The sequence below is a fragment of the Rhinolophus sinicus genome, linkage group LG02 (genome assembly GCF_036562045.2).
Source record: "Rhinolophus sinicus isolate RSC01 linkage group LG02, ASM3656204v1, whole genome shotgun sequence".
Classification (NCBI taxonomy): domain Eukaryota; kingdom Metazoa; phylum Chordata; class Mammalia; order Chiroptera; family Rhinolophidae; genus Rhinolophus; species Rhinolophus sinicus.
In genome coordinates this window covers 162,483,001-162,508,719 of record NC_133752.1, presented here as the reverse complement: position 1 = coordinate 162,508,719, position 25,719 = coordinate 162,483,001, and the positions used below count along the sequence as shown (strand labels likewise).

The window sequence follows — 25,719 nt, the reverse complement described above, 5'->3', positions numbered from 1 at the left end:
TACAGTGAGGAGTCTGGCTGTGAAGAGACTCAGGGTGTGTGACCAGGAGCATATATAGTTAAGAGGGCCTCTCCTTGCATCTCCTCCCCCTCATTGTGTTATCTTTCCTTGGGCAGTATCATCTCCACTGTCTCTCACATATAAGCAGCTGAAGTTGTACACCTTAACTCCATACTAGTTTATCCAGTGGCTTAAAGTCTTTCACCTTAAACTAACCACAGTTGTAACTCAAGGAAACTCTTATATGAAACCTTTTAAAATCAACCTTCTTTAATATCCAGTGTGTACCTCATAAGACTGTATTCTTACCCATACCCTTTTATAGTCATATGTTTACATGGCTTTATCTCTTAAATAATGAACCACTTGAGCCCAAAGATTGATTTTTTATTTTTATTTTTGGTAAGTCAGGAAAGTATGTGGCTCTCCTATGCACTAAATATTTGTGGAAGGAAGGACGGAAGAGAAGAAGGAAGGGGATGAGGGAATTGAAATTGAGGGAGGGAAGGAATTTGAGACCAAAAATCATATGCTTTACCACGTGAACTCTGAAGGTTGTATGGGATGGTAGCAAAGGTGAAGAAGAAGAGCTCTTGAGTAAGGAGCATGGTAGTGGGAGGTGAGTTAATAACACTAACGGAGAGATCAGAGCAAGAAGGGTGAGTACATACAGCCTTCTTCAAAGAAGTTGATATTTAGAAGAAAGTTTAATGACAATTATGAAGGAACTTCAGAGGGCGTATTGGGGAATGGGCTGGGAGAGCACTCGGTTGAGTCAAGATCTAAAACCCATAACTTGGTAAATGTTGCTTCTATGTGGGGAATATTTCAATGAGAATTGACTCTTAAACTCTCACTCTTGGATGTCCCTTGGTTCAAGGCTTCTCGGGAAAGTAATAGCAACAACAATAATAATATTTGTGAAGGGCTTATATTATCTCATTGATTGTCACAGCAACCCTATGAGGTATGTGATATCATTCTTATCTCATGAATGAGGAAAGTTAAGCTTAGAGTGGTTAAGTAGCATTTCCAATTCTCACATTCCTCCTAAGTGGGCCACTTATTTTATAGCCAAGGCAACACATGCTAGAACTAGTCAGGTCCCCTAGGTACAGAACTGCTGAAACCCTGCCAATGGAAGCACTTCCTGAGTGACTCAGTACCCGCTGCCACTTGCTTGAGCATCAGAAGTTCAACTAAAACCATACGGCCAACCTGGGAATCTGATGGGTTGTGCTACATCCTTCTGAAAACGGGGATTTCGGTTAATTATAAAATAGGGTAAAATACAATAAAAAGAGGAGAGAGGAGAGAAAAAGAACACCTTCATGTTAGGTGTTAAAATTCCCAAAGAATATGTTTTAGTCTTCTAGATAACCTGTATACTTTCAGCCTGAGTCAAGATGGTGAGCTGGAAGAGGAAGACATAGATAACAGGAATGTGTTTTTTGTTTATTGGAAAAAAATTAACTCACAGGGATTGTAGAATAGAGGCTATCAGAAAGTTAAAAATTCTGGCGCTACAGTTTATCCTAATTCGAGGGATTCTTGAGGTTGGATTCTTTTGCTTCTGTGAAAGAGTCTTTTCTTTTGTGTCAGCCGATGGGGGTACTCTGTGGCCTTCTCAGGGTGCTCTCTTCCCCCAAATGAGGGGAGGACATGCTGCCTTAGCCAGCGGAAGACCCACCTGAAGTTCAGACAGGAGAGGGCTTGTGTATTGGAATGGCTGTCCTCTGGCAGATCTGACGAGACTGAGGAGGTCTCTGTAGTGCTTGTCCTTTGGCTGCCAGTTGCCTGGCTTATCGTCTGCCACGGAAATGAATGATGAGTTAGATATGTGTAGTCTGGACAACATGGGATCAATACTTACCCATTTGTTGGACTCAAATCCTTTTACCAAAAGTAACCCAACTGTAAATGCAAAGTTTCAAAACTCACTAATTCTCTCTCTCTCTCTCTCTCTCTCACACACACACACACACTTTTTTTTTTTTTTTGTCATAATTGTTAGCCTTCACTTATCCTCTTTTCTCCCTTAGTGCTCCTTGATAATTTCCGTCCAACTCCACCCCAACCCCTTTTCCTTGCTGTTACCCTCCTCCCACCCCTGTCCGTGTTGAGACACCCAGGGGGCCTGCCCTCCTTCATAGCAGGTAGCAGTGCTCTATGTGTTCTGCTCCGGCCCCTCTACTAGGCTTGTCCCCTGCTTGCCTGTGAGGCATCTCTGTCCTCACCTTGGCAAGTTCATAGTCCTGAAGCCTTGGAGGAATCTGTGGAAATTGGATGACGTCTTCATATTCTGGTCGGTTGAACTTGGGCGAATCTTGACAAGTATCATGTTCTTGATGACTGACTTGAGCTGTATCTGGAGGGGAGCTGCTGGGCAGCTGGAAATTCTCCTTGTGAGCAGATTCAGGGAACACAGATTCATCATCTTCATCATCTTTCTGATTTTGTAAAACGTTTTCAAGCCATTGCACCAGACCATCCAGTTTGCTAAGAGTCAGTTGTGTCTTCTCTTTGGGATCCAGGTCTATCCACTGGTTGTCTCCATGTAGACCCCAATTAGTGATGGAATCTGAATGGTTAGAGCCCATATCAATATCCCAGGCCAGGGTGATGCTTAGTTTGCAAAACTGTTCTGGGTCGTCCTGAATTTGGTCTTGTCTCCCCAGGAGTCTCCCTATACTCTTGGTCCGCCATGTCCCTTGGATAGGAGGAACTAAATGGACTGAGGGACCCTTGGAAGACATGTCTTCACAGGAGATTGTGTGCTCACAGGAGAAGGTGTCCTCACAGGGGTAATAACCCACAGAGAGGCTCAGGTTTGATGCGGAGCTGCACTCCTCAGTGTCAGCACGGCCGCTGCTGGAGAATGAGTCTGCCATGGAATTCACAGGCTTAAATGGTCTCCTTCATCTTAGGAATCTTCCAAAGAAAGAAAAAAATAGATGGGATTGGTGAGAAGAAGAGGGGAGTGTTGGTACTTAAGCAATAACACTATCCATTCCTTTCTCTATTTTGACCCATCTCACTCTGATAGAAGTTCATCCTATTTTGCAGTCTCTATTGAAGGGCAAAAGAGCCCCCTCCTTTTAAAAACCTGTTTCTTTGTATAACAACCCTCTCTACTAAGCATCTCCATCTGATGCCTCACGTCATCCATCTTACTCCAGTTAAAAGAAGTTGTATTATAAAAGAAAAATGAACATTGTATACAATTTGAAAAATATGAAAAAGTATAAAGATGAAAATTAATATATCTACGATCCCATTACCCAGAGATAGTGATAACCATTATTAAAACATTTTGGTGGGTTTCCTTACAACCTTTAAAAAAATATGTACATGTATTTATACATGTATATTTATACAGATACACACATTCTCATACATACGTGGATATGAATGTCACATCAGTTGAAACAGATTGTTATATTTTATGGCATAACCTGCAATAAATATGTACATGGCTAGTCTCTCATTCTTAACCACTTTCTTATTAATGTCCATTAGGTGGTGGTTATTGTTTTAATAAATAAATCTCCAGTAAACCCCTTGTCAATAATTTTTTTTCTCCCTTTATATTCTGATATGTGGATTTAATAGATCAAAGATCACAAATATGTTAAAGTCTCCTGATAGTTGATACCAAATTGCTTTCCAGAAAGGTTGCAATCATTTAGATGCCCATCCTCCCACCCTCTGATGGCACTTTTTTGTCCAGCTTTTTCTATGATGTAAGTAGGTTGGGGGCAGCGGAAGGAGAATACATACATACGCACACACGCACACACGCATGCACACATGTGCACGTTGCAGACTCTGTCATTCTCTGCTCCGGTGGCTGCCCACATAAACTGGGGATGTTCAAAATCCTTCAGATCCCGAATCTGAGTGGCTAAAAGTCCAACTGCCAGAAGCCTGTGTTCTGGGACAGTTGGTTACCATGGCAACACAAGGACCCAAGTTATAGTCAGAAACATGGAACTATCAAAAAGGGATAGAAAGCTACAAGAGCTATCCATTGCTTGCAGAGTAATCTGTACCCATACCATCCTGGGCTGAAGAGGACCCCTCTTGAGGGCTGAAGGACCAAGGCAGTGGTGGTTACTTCCATCTTGTCATGTGGGTCTCTAAGATGGTTCCTATTTTAAGGGAATTTAGAGCCTATTTGGTGAGATGGACATAAACAGTCTAATATAAGGCAAAGTGCAGCAACAGAGCTTCAAAGTAACATCATGGGAGAACAAAAGGAGGTGCTTCGTGCAGCCAGCGTTGAGACTGGGTTAGAGGTATCAGGAAAAGCCTCCTGGAGGAGACTGCTTCTGATCTGCATGTTTATGGGGGAGTGGAAGTTAGTGAGGTAAAATGGGTGGGGTAGAGCTGGTGGAAGAGTGACTTGCAGGCAGTGGGGACAGCATAAGTAAGGTCACCAAGGTGAGAAACAGCCAATTGTGTGGAGAGATCAAGCGGGGGTCAGTGAGATCATGGAAGCCCTTCCACCCATGTTAGAGAACTTGAATTTTATCCTATAAGCTTGTAGCTGGATGGTATTGTTCATTTATCAGGCACTCTTCCATGTAATTCAAAGTATATTGAACTCTTTGACTTGGTTAAAACAAAATAAAGCTTCCAGTGGACTTGGCAGCCTGAATGTTATTGGTTGGCTTTAAAGAGAATGGAATCAGTAGGTTTGCACTAGGTTAAGCAATGAATGGGAGAGGAAGTAGGAACAGTGAATACAGACTATACTTTAGGAGTGTCTGAATGAGAAAGTGAGAGGAGGAAATAGAGTTAAGGTTAGTTTCCACCCCCACCCCCAAATGAAAAAGGTAAGGAGTCAATACAGGGGGAGAGGTTCAAAATATAAAAGGTTGGCTGCTTCGCCTGGAGAACGTGAGGGTAGGATCCATGGCATGGGCAGATCCATGGGTTGGTTGTAATAAAAGGAGTATGTTATTCCATGACATTAGAAGGAAAAACGTGAAGATGGATATGGAAACATTTGGAGAAATGCATCGTTTGTTAAGTACCACTATTTTCTTCTTTGAGTTTTCCAGCTTGGATTCTGCCTTATTCCTGAGGTGAAACCTGCATTTTTTTTTTTTTTTTTTTAATATACCAATTCTGTAACTGGATCTCTGTCCTTGTTCTCCTTGTTCTCCAAGCTCTTCCATAACATAAAATGCCGTGGTCCCGCTGGAATTGGAGCTTTGCTTGTTTTTCTTCTTCCTCTGGGCATCCCTGCTGCTCACCAAACCTTCTCTCTTCCGGGCTGCCCTTCCTTTAGCCACTGTCATTTACTCTTCCTTTCCCAATGACATCATGAAATGATTGGGGGATCTGTCAGATCATAGCTCCCCAGAGATACAGTCTGGTCACTTTGCATTCACTGCCATAGTGTTCTCAGTGGTTACTTCATGGGTAAAGGTGGTAAATCTTTCATTGTTCCCAGACATGCGATTCTGAAGACAAATGTGGGTCCTTACGTAGGATTGAAGGCTCTCAGTCGAGTAGACTAAACCAAAAAACCCTTTTGTATGAGAAAATTACTGTGGCCAGTGTAGTTATAGCAACCTCCAGTCTGGTCTAAACTGAGGCTATGGGACACTGTTTCTAGGTCAATTCAGTTATTCTCAGGAAGGGTGTAGGGCATCCACTCAGAGTTTCCTAGGGATGGAATGTGTGTGTACTTTGAAAAAGCATATTCTTAAATTAACATTGCTTAGATTTGCTTTTGGTCACATTTAAAAAATTTTCAAGTTTCAAATAGCATTAAAAGAAACCATGAGGTTTTTATATTTATCAAAAAGAAGCATGGCTTTAAACACACACACAACACACACCCACAGACACACACACACACACACACACACACACACACACACACACACACACACGAAAAGGGAAAAAGCCGAGAAACACTATTCTGACTTAAAGGAACCTCATCTCATTGGAATCTATCAATTACTTAAAATCTTTTCCAGATATTTTCCTGTCTTTATTTTCATTAAATGATATTACATTTAAAGTTTCCTATGACTCTCAGATTTCAGATTTTTCACTGTTGTACCGGTTTAAATTTCTAGGTGCTATTAAATAAGACTGTTTTAGGTGGCTTTGGTTCAGGAGTTACCATGGCGTGATGTAAGCAATAGGCAGAGTTGGAGTTGGGGAGAAACCATCTGTACTAGCCAACAGAGGCTACCTGGCAAGCAGCCACAGACTGCTCACAACTCTCATGAGTGATTGGAGACCTAGGTTAATCCCAGGAGGTGTAAGTCAGGAAGGAGCAAGATACTCCCTAGCATTTGTGGAGCACTTACTACATGCCAGGTCCTGTCCTAAGCACTTTGCATGTTTGTTTAATTCTCACAGCAACCCAGTCAATTAAGTATCATTATTTTTGCTCTGTTTTACCTACAAAGGAACCAAGGCATAAAGCAGTTATCTAACTTGCCCACAGTCCCTGAGCATAAACTCTAGAACCTGGATTCAAGTGTAGGTAGTCTGGCTCCAAAGCCCTTATTCTTACCTTGTATACAGTCTTGTCTCTCAAGAGGCTGACTGCCCATCTCCTCCCTGGAAGATTCCTGCGAGAGTTGACCCAGTCCAAAATCAAACCCGTATTCTGGTTCCTTAAAAGAGACTCCTTCAAGTGGAACAGTGTGTTCTAAGTTACACGGAAGAGGTGGTATACAGGACTGGCCCGAAACAATGGCATCCACATTTGGGGCAGACTAAAATGAGCTGTAAAATAAGTATTCAGCTTCCTCTTGGGCATAATGAGATCTGGACCTCTCCGCTCTGGCTTTCCATGAAAGCTCTGTGACTGCCTTCCAGAACACTGGGAGCCTAGAAAAGAATTCCGAAGTAGCTTTCTTTCCATGCTGCTGGACTGAAGGTGAGAGGAAAGCCGTATGTGGTACCATTACGCATGGAAATGGGACACTTTGAAATAAATGTAAACATTTAAGTAGGAAAAAATTATTTTTCATCCTAAACTGCTCGAGTTTAGAGTGATCTTAAAGATAAAAGAGCTTCAAAAGGGGGCAGCCTCAGAGAAACCTTGAAATTGTTTAATTTATACCATTTCTCCATATTTCTCTCTGTCTCTATATACGTGTATATACACATATATTTCATCTAAAATATACAATTCAAATAGTGAAAGTCTCTGAAACTCCCCTTCTTTCCTGCCCCAGCAAAAAAAGTAATCACTGTTAATAGTTTGATATACCTTAGGATGTGTGATAAAAATATATGGTGAATGTTTAAATTAAAATTATTACAGTAAAAGACGCATTGCCTTTAACCCCCCTCAAAATACTCCCCCTCACTTCGAACACACTTATCCCATCATTCTTGCCACTTTCTGAAGCAGTTCTGGAAATTCCCTTTTGTGAGTGTCTTTAGTTGTACTAAAAGTTGTGACGTGGCTGCCTCAATGTCCTGAATCATTTTGACGGTGGAGAAGAGCCAGAAGTCACACGGTGCCAGATCCAGTGAATAAGGTAGATGAGGATATATTGTAATGTCTTCATTTGACAGAAGTTGCCATACCAGAAGCGATGTGTGAGATGGGGCCTTTCCCATGGTGATCACAAAATACGGTGAATGCTGCTGCCGAGTGCCATCCAACAGAAAGACAGGGATCTTTAATACGGGAAGTGGTGTATTGAACCTTAGTAACAGTGTGTGACAAGTTGCAACTTGTTTGGTGCAGTCAGTCAGGTGTGAGCTATGACTGAGAGAAGGTGTGTTTTAAAGTATGCCGTAAATCATCCTCCATCATGACAACGCTCTGTGTCACAAATCGCTTCTGGTACCGCAACTTCTGTCAAATAAAAACATGACAGTGTGTCCTCATCTACCTTTTCACTGGATCTGGCACCGTTCGACTTCTGGCTCTTTCCCAAAGTCAAAATGACCATGAAAGGTAAACATTTTGAATCGATTCAGGACATCAAGGCAGCCACAATAGTGCAACTAAAAACACTCGAAAAGAGGACTTCCAGAACTGCTTGAGAAAGTGACAAGAATGATGGGATAAGTGTGTTCGACGTGAAGGAGTGTTTTGAGGACGGTTGATAGCAATGTGTCTTTTACTGTAATACATTTTTTTTTTAAATTTAAATATTTACCGCATTGTTTGATCACACCTCGTATATTAATTCACTCAGATTTTCCCCCCTAAGGCATCATAGAAGTAGCAATGACACATCATTCTTAGGATGCCATGCTGAGTAGTGTAGTCAATTGTCAATTCTGAAAGATGACTCTGCTTTCACCTCTAGTAACAGATCCAGGGGATTTTGGTTTTCATTAACAATAGCACTTACATTAATTTTTTAAGGCCTTAATTTGACTTGCTGGTCTAGCTTCTGATGGATCACAGTCATATTATCCAAATAGTAAAAGCTGGCTCATTCATTACCTTTTCTCTCAAAGCAAAATCATTCATAATAAAGACTTTTTAGGTTTGAAAATGATAGTATGTCATGAAATATGTTAGGCCTAAAGCCAGTAATAATGGTAACTTTAAAAATTGGAACACTTTCTAAAATCCATTTGACTTGATGGGATTTGGAACCTAAATATAGAGTAGGCAGCTTATAATTTAGAAGTGAAGCTGCTGTTATGGTTAATTTTATGTGTCTACTTGATTGGGCCACAGGGTGCCCAGATATTTGGTTACACATTATTATGAGTGTGTCTGTGAGGGTGTTTCTGGGCAAGATTAACATTTGAATCATTAGACTGAGTAAAGCAGATGGCCCAGATTGTGGGTGGGCATCCAATCCTTTGAAGACCTGTATAGAACACAAAACAGGAAGGGAGAATTTGCTCTCCCTGACTGCCTTTGAGCTGGGACATTGGTCTTCCCCTGTCTTTGGACTCCGACTGGATCTGACATCATCAGCTCACCTGGTTCTCACCATTGGACTATGACTGGAACAGTTCCATTGCCTCTCCTGGGTCTCCTCCACCTTGCAGATGGCCCTTCTTGGGACTTGTCAGCCTCCATAACCGTGTGATACTATTCCTTATAATAAACCTCTTTTTCCCCCATTTATTTTATATCTATATCTATATGTAGATCTATATATACTATATAGATCTATATATAATGATATATGTGTATTTATGTATGTATGTGTATGTATTTATATATGTGTAAATGTATGCATACACACACACGTGTCCTATTGGTCCTGTTTTTCTGGAGAACCAGACTAATATAGCTACTTATTTTTCATTTTTGGAAATTATGAAATATTTTAACAGTACAAAAAAAGAGATCACGGGCCATGTGATATGCACTGAGGACATAGCATCATGTCTGTGGTAGAATTGCCAATAATGCATACTCTTAGCCTAATAGTGAGACACTATCAGACTAACCTCACTTGTAAGACATTCAACAAAATAACTGACAAGTGTCCAGGTCGTCAAAGGCAAGGAAAGCCTGAGAAGCTGTCACAGACTACAGAAGACTATGGAGAAATAGTTGAATGCACTGTGGGATTCTAGGTAGGACCATAGAATAGAGAAAGGACATTAGTGGAAAACATAGGTAAAGTTCAGTATGACCCTTATTTTTCTTAACAGTAGCATAACAAAGTTAATTTCCTGATCTAACCATTGTTGAATTAAGATGCAAACATTAGGGGGAAGTGAAGTGAGGGTGGTGTGGATACTATATTTGAAAGTTCATTATAAGTCTAAAATCAGGACAGAATAAAAAACTTTAAAAAGAATACATAAAAGTATGGTAAATGATGTAACAAGCATCTATATACTTACAAATCAGTTTGGTCAAGTCTTAACATTTTGCCATAGTGGATCCATTATTTTTCTGAAAAGAGATAAAGCATTCTAGATAAAACTTAAGCCCCCTTGTATTCCTTCCATGACCCTTTCCCTACTTCTGCCATGATCACTATCCTGAATTTGATGTTTATTTACCTAATACATGCTTGAATACCATTTTACATATTAATATATTGTGTTTGAAGACAAAAACCAATGTAAATATGAATTTACTTAATACCACTGAACTGTATACTTAAAAAAGATTAAGATGGTAAATTTTATGTCATGTGTATTTTACCACAATAAAAAAAAGGATGATTAAACTCCAGTATAAATGGACTATAAGTGATGCTCTTTAGAAAAGAGGAAGTGCCTTATTCTCGTAGCTTGTTTTGTTTTACACGAATTATTGGGCAAGGGCATCCTGCTTCCCAACCAAATTCTTAGCTGAAATATTTACAGTGTTTATTGTTGGTGGTTGGAGAGGACAGTATAATTTCCTATGCTCTCTTTGTATGTTCATTCCCAAACAGACAAAACCTTATCAGAGCTCATGTACTTAATTAAAGGAAGATGATGAAAATAGTGTTTTGCTGTAAGCAAGTTACATGTTATCAAGCCTCTACCAGACACCACACACTTTGATAAGTGCTTTCACATCTTTGGTCATTGAATTTTCATGACAACCCTCTGAGTTGTGTATTTTCACCCCATTCTTAACTTGTGCAGTTTGGAATTTCACAACTTCACCACCTACCGTTATTTCCCCGAAAATAAGACCTAAGCAGAAAATAAACCCTAGCATGATTTTTCAGGATGTTCATAATATAAACCCTGCCCCAAAAATAAGCCCCAGTTAAGATCATCAGCCAGATGGACACATTTAGTACGTCTGTTGCAACACAACAGACATATTGAATTAAAAAATAATATTAATATATAATTAAATATAAATAATATTGATATTGATACTTAAAATAAGTGGTAATATAAATTATAATTAAGTATTTGTAAATACCCAAGCGGGTGCCTTTGAACAAGAGGTAAACACCTATGTAAACAGATGAACTAGAGACTGATTGCCCAATGACCTTCAGAGTACCAACACAACACACAAATAATGTGCGCACTTGATAATGAATGAACGTGGTTGTGTCTAATATGAATCTTCATAATTCAATGTGTCGTGTGTTGTAATGAATATACTTAATGTACTTGTGTGAAATGAAACGTTTTCTGAATTTTGGTGCCTTCAATTTTTCGTCGCTTTTGTGTGAACCATCATTCTTAACTGTCATCATTTTTGTTGCCATTGCTGTCTCGTAAATCTTCAAATAACACTTGATTTAATGGCAGATTTAAAGGGAATAATATTTAGACCCCTGGACAAGATGAGTGCAAAAAGAAAGAGTTCTTCTATCGAGCACAAGAAAGGAATTGTGGAGGACTACCAGGGCAAGAATCTTACGGCTTTCTGCAAAGAGAAGTTGGATCTCTGAATGGTCCGAAAATGGCGAGCAGAGTACGATAACCTCAGTCAATAGGTGGACGATAACCTCAGTCAATAGGTGGATGAGGGAAATGCTAAGAAGCGCAAGTGTGGATTAGGTCGGCATCCATTATTTCCTGACCTGGGAAACATCATCTGTGAATGGATTGCTGACAGGAGAGCAAAAGCTTTGGTTACGCACAGGGCTGATACTCAAGCATTTGCTCTTGCAATGGCACCACAGTTAGAAATATCCCCAGAAGAATTCAGAGCATCACAATACTGGCTAGATAGCTTCCTTCAGCGATATGAATTGTCTCTAAGATCGACAACACTGTTCAAGCTGGAAGATACTGAAGTTATTAAACGTGCACTTGCATTCAAGTCCTTTGTTGATGGCATTAGCTTTTCTAAATACCAACTTTTCAACATGATTGCTATGGATGAAATTGCAGTGTTTATGGGCCAAGTGTCTCAAACGACAATTGGTCAGAGGAGAGCCTCGTCAATCTACATTTCCTCCACTGGTTACGAATGTGCACGTGTTACCTGTATTTTGGAAATTCGTCTGGATGGAAAGAAAGCCCCACCTCTAAGCATCACTAAGGGCAAGAAAAATAAAGTTGTACGTGTTTCAGGCATTTATGTTCTTAGAAACCGAAAAAAGCCTGGTGCACACAAGCAGTTATAAGGAAGTGTGTCGATTTAATGCTGCCACTTGTTTTGCAAGGTGGCCAAAGAAGTCTGCTAGTCTGGGATTCAGCCAGCACTCACTGCGCTAAAGACATGAAGAACTTCCTTGCAGTGAAAAGAATAGAACAAATAATGATTCCCACAGGAATGACTGCCTATCTCTAGACTCTTGATATTACGATAAACAAGCCATTCAATGACCATTTGAACATGGAAATCAATGACTTCATTGAAAATAGAATGGAGAGAAATCAGCGTGGAAACTTTGTGAAGCCTAGCCTGCAAGAAGCCATGACTTGGGTGTAGAATTCATAGGATAAAATCACTGACAGCTGTGTTGCCAATGCACTACAAGCAGGCTACATGGACAGGAAGTGCTCATTTAAGGAGAGCTCTATTGCTGGACATGAGAGATTGGGGCCAATGGTTCTACAGGAAGTGGAGTCGCAAGAAATTCAAACTGGAATTCTGGGTTTGGAGAGTTATGATGATGTTCCAGAAGATGACATGACTGTATTTGAATAAGTGTAGATTTTTTTACATGAATAAATGTAGATTGTTGTACATGAATAAATGTAGATTGTTGTACATGAAAAAAAATAAGACATCCCCTGAAAATAAGCCCTAATTCGTCTTTTGGAGCAAAAATTAATATATGACCCGGTCTTATTTTCAGGGAAATACGGTAGTATTGCCATGAAAACAATTCGTGGACAAATTCTGCCACACATACAAGCATTTAATGGCAAACAGGCACGAAAATATTGAACAGTCTTGTTTTGTAAGCTCCAGAACTGTGCTGTCTAGCAGGGTAGCCACCAGCCACATGTGGCAGTTATAATTACATAAAAAATTTGGTTCTTCAGTCACACTAGTCACGTTTTAAGTTTTCAGTGACCACCTGTAACTAGTGCTGCCTTATTGCACAAGGCAGACAAAACATTTTCATCACTGCAGAAAGTTCTGTCAGACGGAGTTGTTCTAGAAGGTCCCTATGCTCTGTTCTTTTGTGAATTTGGGTAGCACTCTGAACAAAAGAAAGTTTTATTAGAGGCAGGTGGGATAATATTCTAGCATCGAGATATAGTCAACTTTCTTGTCAGATCAGGTGACAATATTTCATCCAAAGCATCTAGAAAGAGGAGTGGTAGAATCTTCAGCTGACAGCACCATTCGAAAGATTTAAATGGGTTGGATAGATTTCTTATATTTAGTTTATGCAAGAGTCGGAATATCTGTACAATACTTATAGCCCATCATGAACACCATTTGATTGATAAAAAATGGTTTGCGGTAGCCATTATGCTAAATAACAACCCTCTGTTGTTCATCAGAGAGAAACATAGTTGACTGGATTTTCTTTCTTTTTTTTTTCTTTTTAATTTACTGGGGTGACGATTGTTAGTGAAATTACATAGATTTCAGACAAGGTATACACAGGCTGTTATATTGTCTGCAGTTTTTCAAAATATTTCAGCACAGCTAGTTGTGACACAAAGATGATTATTTTTAGCCTATACTCGGGCAGTTAACATTTGAACAACTAATCAAAAGCTCACATAATATATTTGATACGGATTTTCTTTTTATGTGAGCTTTTGATTAGTTGTTCAAATGTTAACTGCCCGAGTATAGGCTAAAAATAATCATCTTTGTGTCACAACTAGCTGTATTGAAATATTTTGAAAAACTGCAGACAATATAACAGCCTGTGTATACCTTGTCTCATTCAGTTTTTACAACCCTTTGCAATAGGCATTGCAGGTATTAACTTCATTTTGGGCTTGATTGACTTCTTCAAGGTCCTGTGGCCAGGCTATTGCCTGATGGTGCTGGTTGCTTCTTTCTTAAGTGAGAACTAAATGCACATCATTTGTACAGTTGCCAAACATATAACCATATAGCTTTTCTTGTTTTATTTCCTGACATTAAGGCTCGTACCTACTTCAGGTCGAGACTGATAGTGCCTCATGCAACACCACATACCAGAACCTATAGTCTTTTCCTAGTTGTTAAAATACTTCCTGTATTTCTCAATTTTTAAATTAATTTGACCACTGTGTGCCTTCCAATCGACTGCCTATCAAGTTCTAGGCTAATTCTAGCAGCAGCAAAGCCATTTTAACCTGGCTTTTCTTTATCTATAAAATAGAGATAACGTCTTCTTTGCAGAGTGTTTGTAATGATTAGAGATTATATATGTGGGATGCTTGGCAATTGGTTTATTTTCATTCTATCACGTAGACAACTGAAACTTCTTCCTGTTTCATTTGCTCCCCTCTAGGAAACAATTTTGTTTTTATTTTTTTGTTTTAAAATTTCAAATATAGACAAATTTCCAATCCTGATCGAATATCAAAATCGTGTGCATTTAATAATCATACTTGTGTTGTGTGGTTACCTGACTGTCTCCCCTCACCCACTGGACTTAAGCCTCCACAAGCAAAAGGCAGATCTGTGGTGTTCCAGGTAGTATATGCATCCACCAGCAGGGTGCCTAGTCAGTGTACCCCTCTGGGATTCTGGTGGTCATGGGGAACCACCAGAGTTAACATCCTTTCTCACTGTGTCACTTACATGGGAGCCACACTGGAGACTTGTCCATTTCTAGTGTATTCTCCAGTTGGGGTGGAAATGCCCAGCAGGGATCCTTTTGGAGCCAAGCAGAGGTCTGGTGAAATGAGTGTCATCCAACCTGGATGTTCAGACACCATAGATGCAAATTGTTTGAGGCCAACATTTCTCCCTTTGGCACCATTCTAAATTGTGTAGACAATTCTCTTGGTGGAAAAAGTTTCCCACAGGAAATCTTTGTGGGGAAAAATGGGGAGAATGTAGACTGCCTAGGTGCTTTTAGTTATCTCAGAGGAAACAAGAGACCACAGACCAAAGAACCTACTTGGCATTTTACTACCTTCCCTTAAAAGACTAGTTGTATTAGGTTGATGCAAAAGTAATTGTGGTTTAAAAGGTTAAAAATAATTGCAAAAACTGCAATTACTTTTGCACCAACCTAATAAAGTGCTCAAAATGCAATCACCTTTGTTTTAAGTTCTCTAGGAGACTGCAAGGGAAGGGATAAAGGTAGGAGACTGAAGGGTAGACATTTAAGGAGTTGTGCTCAAGGTTGAGCACAGCTTATTATCCAGAAAGACCCCAAGAGTTCAGAGGCACATAGACTGGCATGCAGCTTCCAAGGTAACCCAGTGGGAAGAAATATGGATAGAAGGTGCCCTACAGAGTTGGTGTTTTTTTCTATTCTGGAAAATCAGAAAGATGGTATACAGTATCTGAAGAATCAATGTGGATAGAAATAGGGAATGCAAATGCCTATTAAAAGTAATAATTCAGTTTAATTAGAAGGGAACTAGAAGAAAAGCAGAATGGGAACTGGTGAGCCTGGGGTGGAGGCTGGGGCGAGATGCCTGTTGGATGTCTCTCTGCATCTCTCTGGCCATTTATCATCAGCCATTACAGAATGCCCACCAGTAGACACTGCCTGTAGACCAAAACCTCCTGTCCCTGCTCCCCACACCTTTCACTGATTTACCATTTCAGTGCTTTACATTTCTAGCCAACCTTTTCTTAGCACAGATACAGCTTTCTCTACACGTGCCTGAGGCTAAATAAAATTAAGCTACAGGAAGTTCCCCACCTCTGGCTCAGATCTCCCCCAACATCTGTGAATAGATGCTCTTGTGTATCTGCACAATGGTCTCTGTTCAGTTAGGAACTGCTTGTGCACATCTCCTTTGGGAAGATAGTTTATTACCCAGAATGCATTTGTGGTGGCCTGTCAGCTTAGGAAATGGTTAATGAAAATGACATCAATTAATGAAAATGACATTGGTTAATGAAAACTATAGGAAATGATCACACAAAGCTTTTTCACATTTTGAAGTTAAAAATAACTTTTTTTTAAACTACAAAAACAATACAAGATGATTATGGAAAATTAGGAGATACAAGACAAAAAGAGGAAATATATTTAAAAGCCTACCAAAAATAAAACTTCATTCAGGGGTAGAAATCAGATTACTGGTTGCCAGGAGCTAGTAGTAGGGAAATGGTATCTGCTACAAAGGGGCATGAGGGGATAAAAATAATTTCGATCAGCACTGTCCAATAAAAATGTAATTTGAGCCACAAGTGCAAGCCAGTAACTTTTAATTTTCCAATTTTGGTGATGGTTATACAACTGTGTACATTTATGAAAACCGATTGAATTGTATACCAAAAAAAGGGTGACTTTTATTATATGTAAAATGTACCTCACTTAAAAAAAAATCCACATTTTTCTGCCAACCAGAATGAACCAATATAGGTTCCTTCTACGAACATTTATTAAAATTATCTTCTTAAAGTGAAGCCCAGAAATGGAAGTTAGCAATTTTTTAAAAAATTAAGGAGCATACATTAGAATCACCCAAGACTAGTAATTTTTGTAGGCTTCAGATGTGTTTGTGTCTTTCCATTACACAGCTTAGTTTAGAAAGGACTGGTAAAATTTTAGACAGTGCAGTTTTAAAAAAAAGGATTTGCATGTGTTTCACAAGATAAAGATGAGTACAAATTATTTTGAGAAAAGCCCACTGCTAATTCTTGTCATTTCTGTCATAACTGCTTCTCTTGCAATAGTATTAAAAATCACTGTCTCTGGACTTCTAGTATATAACACGCTTTGTGGTAACTATTTTGACAGTGGATCTGTCTGTAGGCATTCTTGAGGTGTGTGTGTGTGTGTGTGGGGGGGTGGAGCTCATATATCTGTTTGACAGGAGGGGTTTGTGGAGCAGTTGGTTGTGGGGGAGTAAGTGTAACTTTCATATAAAGCCAGGAAATATTTTTGGCTGTGGAACAACGTGTCACTATTATAAATAATGACATTTGCCATTTGGCAGCTATTTTGGTGTTTTCTTTTTACACCTGAAAAATCCCATGTTTAAATTTTGTTGAAGCTAATGGAAACACTGACAATTTACAAATGAATACGTCTAGGAGAAATAGGTGAAAAAGGATTATCTTCTAAATAGTCTTAAGGCCCAAGTTCCTGGACTAAAAATCAAAAGATAAAATTCATTAGGGCTAGAAAACCAATTCCATAAATGTCGGCTGCGGAAGACACACTGATAGGAAATGACCCCACAACATTCGTAGAGCATAAAGTGTGATGTCATTGTTTTAAAACTTGGCAGCTGCAGAATACATGTAAGACGCAGACCCCAGGTTAGGAAGACGGTAAGTTCTTCTCATTTTGTTTCTTCTTAGTTCAGGGGTTCTATGCTCCGGAAACAATCTAAGTCTGTCGTTTTCAAGATGATCTGCGTCTACCTCAGGGGTGATCAAATTTCAGTGTGCGTTGACATTGAAAATGCAGATCCCTGTCCCCAGACATTTCTGGTTTAATAGACTAGGAATGAGGACTAGGATCTGCGCTCTCAACATGCACTTGCCAGTAGACTTCGCCCTGAGAAGCCCTGATCTAGAATAAGCAGTTAAACTTTTATGAGGTTTTCTCTATATATTAGACACTGTGATGAAGTCAAAGAAAAGGCAGGATCCTTGTTGGGAACATGCTAACAGGGCTTACAACACAAGGTAGAAGTCCTTTATGGGACAGCCGGTGTGCCATGAGGAGCCCAGCGCCCGAGGGCCATGCCCCCAGCAAGGGGTAGGATTTATACTGGAGCCGAAACTGGGTGTCTGGGCACCGGGAGGGAGATAGTGTGAGATCCAAGAAGGACGATGGCATCATCTGGGGAAGAACTTTCCTTAGATAGCAACTGCAATTTTGAAGTGCCAGCGAAATTTTAACAAGCAGAAAGAAATATGGAAATGAGGAAGCAGACGTGAAGGAAAGCCGGTTATCTGAGGTTCTTAAACTTGAGTGTGCATTTGAACCACCTGGAGGACTTGGTAAAGCACAGGTTGCTAAGTGCCACCCTCAGAGTTTCTGATTCAGTAGGTGGGGCCCTGATAATTTTCTTTTCTAACAAGTTCCCTAGTTCTGACGCTGCTTGGTCTGGGGACCACACTCTTGAGACTCACTGCTCTTGATGAATTTGGTGTCTTAATTTATCAAAAATCTATAGGTGAGGATTGGAACAAATTGTGGGGACAAGATGAAGAAGGGGATGCCATCAGGATGTTATGTGACCTAGAACTTGTATCACATGGGCTATGTTTTCCTCCTGCTGAGATTTTCTTACTCTCGTGGCAACTGGTCCAACCACAGATACGATGGGAGTGGGGAATGTGGTTATGGAGAACAATTTGAGAACTGCCAAGCTTATGTTCAGCATATAGCCACAGTGCTTCTAAAACTCGAGTCAAGACTGTATTTCTCAGATTCTACAGAGAAAAATGTAAGAATGGTATGTCGTATTTTAGTACCAATATTTACTAGAAGGCATATTAACCCACTGCTTTATGGAAGTCTCAACTCTAAAACAACTCATGACCTTAACCCGTTAAACTTGCTCCTCCTCCATTGTTCTTTATAAGTAGCATCATTATCTGCCCAGTTTTCCGGGCCTTATCCTGGACACCATACCTTCTCTCTCACACTTTCTTCCCTGCATCTAATCATTCACAAAGCCCAGTCGGTGCCATCTTCTAATATATTCTGTCTACTTGGCTGCCACCATTTTGTCTGTCTACCAGCTCTCACATGGACCTGCCGACATCTTCTCTGGCTTCCATCTGATTCATCGTCTACATTGAAGCCAGAGAAATTTTTTTAAGAAACACAAATCACATCACCACTGTGGTCACCACTGTGCTCCAGACCCTTCAGTGACATCCCTTTGTATGTAGGATAATCTTTAAATTCTCAAAATGGCCCTCATGGGCCCTGGATGATACGGTCCCTGCCAACATCTCCAGGCTTTTTCAGTCACTCCCTCTTTGTTCTTTACACTCCAGTCCCACTGATGCTTTCACTTCCTGAACAAAACATGTTTAAATCCATGCCCTTCACTGAGGTGATTCTAGACCCATATGCCAAGTGACTGTAGTACTAATCTCCATAGAGCTTTTGTGCAATTAGAAAATGGCGGCCCTCCAGGCAGATGCAGTTCATGGGCTGGAACAGCTGAATCTCAGGCTCCACTTGCCAGGGCAGGGCACGCTGTGCAGGATACAACCTGCACAGCCAGAATGGTGACCCTGACTTCAGATGTCACTTGGTTTGCCTCCAAATTAAAATAGGTCATTTGTCCTATTTAGAAGCAAATACTGGGCAATTTCTGGAAATCCTTGATAGCCCAGTGATATAATAATAATAATTGTAAATGTGAAAAGGCTTTTACCATTAAGCTGTAACAATTGTTCTTTGAATAACTAGGATAACGTGTATGTGTCTTTTCAAGACAGCCTGGCGCTTGCAAATGTATCTGTGCTGCTTGCAGTAGTCTTGTCTTATATTTGAAAATCAGGAGTGATTTACAATCTGGAATGTTTCTATCTGCTAGCATCTAAGTTTGGAACTGAACAATTAAAGCCTGCAGTCTACGGTGGTTTTACTATGTGGAGGAGGGCCTCCAACTTGGTGGAGTAATATGACTTTCTTTCATATGACATGTTTGCTCTTGTGAAAGTGCCTTGAAGTATTTGAGACCTGGCAGGAGAAGAAATGGGAGGAGACCTAATTCTTGGTAGGCATGAGTCATTTTATAAAAATTTAAGTTGAACATTTTATTAAGCAGTTTCATTGTAGGTACAAAGCTGTTCATTCATCAATCCTAGATTGCTTTGATGTACATGGTCTATATCTTTGTGTTCTCTGCCAGGATCCTAGCATAAATCTCTCCCTGAACAAACACTGAATAAATATCATTATGATAATTTTTCCTTTGATGTGGGGGGGCAGTTTTATTTCTTGTTTTTAAACTCAGTGTTGAATATGCAGGGTGTTTTTTTTTTTTTTTGTCTTTTTTCAGCTGTATGGATGTGCCAACATTTTATTTGGGGTTGGGGGAGTATAAGAAAGTATGAGATACAACTGCACATCTGCAATACTTTTGTAGTTTCAAACACTAATGGACACTCTGGATGTCCATTAGAATAGAATTTGAATCAAGTGATCAAGCAAGTAATTGCTGTGAAATGTTTGTTTTGATATTGAAATTGCTGAATATGCTATATCTAATAGAATTAGTGTATCATATTCATTACTGGGTTATAAAAGGCAGTTGTTGAATATTGTCACTGAAAAGAATATAACATGGGCAGCAGACCGTTGGCTATAAAAACATGTTGGTTCAGTGGCTGGGTTTTTCAGGCCAGTTGTATTCTAAACTCTGCCTCAGAGGATGCCCTGTATCTTTATAATCATGGGTCATCTTCCCTGGGCAGCTGGTCAGTCTGCTGCTGCCAAAACTCAGCATTTTGCCACCTGTATTAGTTTGTTAGAGCTGCCATAACGAAGTGCCATGAACTGGGTGGCTTAAACAACAGAAATATATTCTCAGTTCTGGAGACTGGAAGTCCAAAATCAAAGTGTTGTCTGGGTTGGAGCCTTCTGAGGGCCCGGAGGGATGGATCAGTTCCAAGCTTCTCTCCTTGGCTTGCTCATGGCTGTCTTCTCTTTTGTTTTCATGTCTTCCTTCTATGCATAAATCTGTGTCCAAATTTCCCTTTTTACAAGGACACTGGTGGTGTTGGAATAGGGCTCACCCTAGTGATCTCATTTTAACTTTATTATCTCTGTGAAAACCCTGTCTCCAAATAAAGTCACATTGTGGGGTACTGGGGATTGGGACTTCAACATAGGAATTTTGGCAAAGACACAGTTCAACCCATCACACCACCTGTAGTTGAACTTCAAATTAACTTCAGAAATCTAGCAATATTTATTTTGGAGTTTTCTGTAAATCACCAAAAGAAATCTGTAAATTAGCTGATTTTTCACCTCTTTTCTTAACCCAACAGAACACACAGTATTGGTGGTGTTGGTTCTGAAGACAACAGCCCTCCCTGCCTCATTCATTTCACGAGTCACTAGGCCAAAAAGTGTTAAATAAGTGAAAACAAATTAGAGAGCAGCACCTTGAATAAGGGGACTTCAGCCATTCCCTTTCCATCCAAGCCTACGACCTGCAAAATGCGTAACACATTCCAAGTTCTGAGGACTTAAAATACAACATGTTGAGCCACATTGTGTTTTTACTTGACACTTGTTTTAGTCACACCTTTCTTACATATCCTTTATTTTCCACATGAGCTTTGTTTAGCTGAGTGATTTTTGACACTCAACAGCTCTCCAATGCTTTGGACTGACTGTTTATTCCAAGAGCTTGCCACTGAATTTTCTGGCAAGGTCATTGTGATACTGTCTAGCGACTTCTTCAGAGGTGTAGGTTCCTGAGCTGAAGGAGTCTGGGCCTCTCCCAGTTTTTGGAAGATCAAGGTATCTCCCAAGCCTCTTCCTCTGCAGATGCCTGGTTCCTTTCATACTTGTATGCCCCATCTGATTTTTAAAGCTTACCACACTCTGTGTTCCCAAGTGTGTCATGTGTTATTGTGACTGGTATGCACCCTCTTAGGCTTCTGGATATTGAGGTACAACCCATATTTTATTTCTTCTAGCCTAAGAGACCTGGATGAATGGGATCTTTTCTCCCCTCTCTACTGTAAGAATCAGGTTTTATCTCCCCTCAAGTATATTCTAAAATATCAGCAATCCGTTAATAAAATTACCATCCTTATAGATTGGGGGAGGGGGTTTATCACTTTGTGAGGGGTATAAATGTCTAACTCTTACACTGTTTTGTATACCTGAAACTAATTTAAAAACAAAACAAAACCATCCCTGCTGGAAGCAGAAGTTAGGGCTGGTTAGATACTGCGTGGCATCCTCATCATCTATGCCTCTGTGCCTGGAGCTGTGTGGAAGGAGACCAAGGTCAAGGGTCCTTTCTGACTCTGTGTGAAAGGCCCTACTAATCTTTCCTATGAAGATGAAGTAGACTATTATAAAATTTATACTAAATTAGAAATATATATATATCTATATATATTTCCCTGAGACAAAAGATCAGTTCTCTGTCACATCATTAAAAGAGACAACTTTCCCTCTCTCCTGCCCTTCCCCCAGAATGAATACCTTCTGAACGAGGAGTTTCTCATAGTTGAAGGTCCTTGGTTAGCTTAGGAATCCCACTGTGCTTTTGCCATGTCTCTCTCTCTCTTTTTTTAATTTTATGTCTTTTCTTGTTAGATTTTTTTTTTTTTTAATTGGGGAAGGGGAACAGGACTTTATTGGGGAACAGTGTGTACTTAAAGGACTTTTTTTTCCAAGTCAAGTTGTTGTCCTTTCAGTCTTAGTTGTGGAGGGCGCAGCTCAGCTCCAGGTCCAGTTGCCATTGCTAGTTGCAGGGGGCACAGCCCACCATCCCTCGCGGGAGTCCAACCGGCAACCTTGTGGTTGAGAGGACGCATGCCCCAACCAACTGAGCCATCCGGGAGCTCAGCTGCAGCTCAGCTCAAGGTGCCGTGTTCAATCTTAGTTGCAGGGGGCGCTGCCCACCATCCCTTGCGGGACTCGAGGAATTGAACTGGCAACCTTGTGGTTGAGAGCCCACTGGCCCATGTGGGAATCGAACTGGCAGCCTTTGGAGTCAGGAGCATGGAGCTCTAACCGCCTGAGCCACCCGGCCGGCCCGCCATGTCTCTTTAAGGAAAGAGCCTCTTGAGGAATTCTCACATGGGCTTGGAATGAGCATGCACATCCTTCTTCTACCTGACCTCTATTAAATCACTTAAAAAGTGTTTTAATAAATGAGAATTATTTTCTCTGCCGTCCTCATAGGAGATGGATTGCTTGGTTAAAACAGGCTTTTCTTACCACTTGCTAGCTAACTGTAGAGTGATAGATGACAATTTCAACAAAACTAATGAACAATAACCATCTCAGGTAGCCTTTTCTACCCCAGAAGTTCTGTCTCTGACTGGCTTCTTTTTGTTTATGGGGCCCTGAGCTATTGATTGTACCTAAGAGGAAGGTCTGGGACCCCATCTCTCAAGAGACAACCAGGTAGCTTGAAAAGGTCTCCTAGATCTGGATCATTCCAGTGCCAAGGACCAAAACCCCTCCATAAACTGCATTAGACACTTCCTGATTGCCATGCCTGGCTTCCTGGGGGAGCAAATCCCAGAGGACAATAGAAACTTCCAAGAAGCTGCAGGGAGGAGCCTAGAGTTCCCAGCATCCACCTGGTAACCCTATAGTTCTGTCATTTGACCTCTTCAAAGAAGAGAATCTTAGGGGATCCCACATGAATTCCAATTTCCAAATTGACTACAATACACTCTTCAGGGGATATCTTTCTTCAGAGCTTAGATATGAGTATGTTTTAAATATTTCACCTAGAGTCCTGAGGTACCAGGTTCAGCAATAGTCCTTTGGCCCTTGATATCCATCCTCTGAGTTAGTTTTCCATTTTGGCTTATGGACTGTTCTAGAGTAGTTCTACCTCCATCTGACCTCCTCTCTTCTTGGGGCACAGGGCAATGAAACTAACTCCCGATTCCGTCCTTTGGGTAAATAACTACCCATCTTTTTTGCCCATTTTGATATAGCTCTGTTACTTGGACGTTACTCCACAGGTCTGAAACATTCCAGGTGACTACTCAAGGTTTAATATCTCTTCCTATCCTCTGTTAAGATGGTTTTAGCAGAGATTTGTCTCTGGCAGCTGTTTCCCTCTTGTCACCAAAGCAAGACATCTAGTCCCCATTAACTTTTTGCTTACACATTGGAGCCTTCAGCAAGTTAAGAAAAACTCAGTAAATTCCTGACCAGTGATGCTCGCATACAAATGAGAGTTCTGGGGTATGTTAATGGTTCTGCATACCTTTTCTAGGGCTTTTCTCTCTTTTTACTGTCAGAGTCCTAGGGAACTGATTCCCCAGCTGTGGCAGTTGGGTGAGTGCTTAATAAATATTTTTTTTCCTCCTTTTTCTTCCTTGTTTTTCTCCCTCTCCTTCCCCTCCCCCTTCCTTTTTGTATTCTTATCTCCATTGTTTTTAAGCATAATTTGTAGTGTAGGGTTTTTTTTTTGTCTGTCATGAGAAAATATTTATGTAACCAATGAAGGGTGCTAATCTCTGGGCTACATATAGAACAGGTGAGCATAAACGGCATACACAGGATGTTCTCAGCTGATATCTGGCAGGGGCAGAAATTGTAACTCCTCATCCATTATTTATTGAGTCCTTAAAATGGACTAAGCATATGCAAGGCACTTCACACATATTTTCTCAAACCATTTTCTGAACTCTGCAAACTCAAAGAGCTGCTGCCTTACACTGAAAAGATTATAATTATAAAATAAATCTGGGATATAATGTATAACCTAGAAATATAGTCAATATCATAAAAACTTTGTATGGTGACAGACGGTTACTAGACTTATCATGACAATCATTTTGTAAGGTATATATATGTCAAATCACTATGAGCGGTTGGATAGCTCAGTTGGTTAGAGCACGAGCTCTCAACAACAAGGTTGCCGGTTCAATTCCCACATGCAATGGTTGGCTGCGTCCCCTGCAACTAATTGAAAATGGCAACTGGACTTGGAGCTGAACTGTGCCCTCCACAACTAGATTGAAGGACAACGACTTGGAGCTGATGGGCCCTGGAGAAAAACAGTGTTCCCCAATAAAAAAAAAGTCAAATCGCTATATTGTGCACCTGAAACTATTATAATATTATACGCCAACCATAATTTTAAAATTAATTAATTAATTTATTAAAAAGAAAAGATTGCAATCCCATGCTCTGACCTGTAGGTTAGAAATTGAGGAGGGACATAAGGGCTTCCTGTAACTTTTTCATGAGTGAGATTCTTCTGTTTTGTGAAATACAGTATTATTAGACCACCAGGTTTTTTTCCTCCCCTTGATTTAGTTGCATTACACTAATATTCTATGGAATTTTTCTTACTCTATGATCGACTGCTGTCTCTCCATCTCTCTTTCAGAACTGTTTGTTTTTCAGGCTTTTTTTAAATTGAGGTATAATTGACATACAGCTTTTTATTAGTCTCAAGTGTACAACATAATTATCAACATTTGATCACAATAAGTCTAGTTAACATCCATCGCCATACAGTTATACAATTTTTTTTTCTTCTGAGAATTTTTAAGATTTACTCTCTTAATAACTTTCAAATGGGCAATGCAACATTACCTATAGTCAGCATGATGTACCTTATATCCTTAGGACTAATTTATTTTATAAATGGAAGTTTGTGCCTGTTTACCACTTTCACCCACCACCATCCCTCCCCATCCCCCTTACTTCTCACCCCACCTCTAGCAACCACCAGTCTGTTTTCTGTATCTATGAGCTTGATTTTTGGGGTTTTGTTTTGTTTTTTAGATTCCGCGTATAAGTGAAACCATGCGGTATTTATCTTTCTCTGTCTTATTTCACTGAGCATAATGCCCTCAGGGTCCATTGATGTTATAGATGGCAAGATTTCATTCTTTTCTATGGCTAAATAATATTCCATTATATATATATAATATATTTATATATCACATTTTCTTTATCCATTCATCTGTCAATGGACACTTAGGTTGTTTCCATATATTAGCTATTGTAAATAATGCTGCAGTGAACATGGGGATACATATTTTTTTTGAATTACATTTTTATTTTTTGGATAAATACCCAGAAGTGGAATTGCTGGATCATATGGTAGTTC

The 25,719-nt window shown here is 40.0% G+C and overlaps 2 protein-coding genes across 18 annotated transcripts in view; one reads left to right on the top strand and one right to left on the bottom strand.

Annotated features, from left to right (window-relative positions):
- Positions 1 to 25,719, top strand: part of PPFIBP1 (PPFIA binding protein 1) — a 170,744-nt gene that overhangs the window by 75,252 nt on the left and 69,773 nt on the right. The window lies entirely within an intron of this gene.
- LG02H12orf71 (linkage group 02 C12orf71 homolog) lies at positions 1,372 to 2,891 on the bottom strand. Its single transcript, XM_019736086.2, has 2 exons — positions 2,358 to 2,891; positions 1,372 to 1,809 (listed from the first exon to the last, which is right to left on the bottom strand). Exons 1-2 carry the CDS (start codon positions 2,889 to 2,891, stop codon positions 1,531 to 1,533), a joined length of 813 nt encoding a protein of 270 aa, XP_019591645.2. The 3' UTR covers positions 1,372 to 1,530.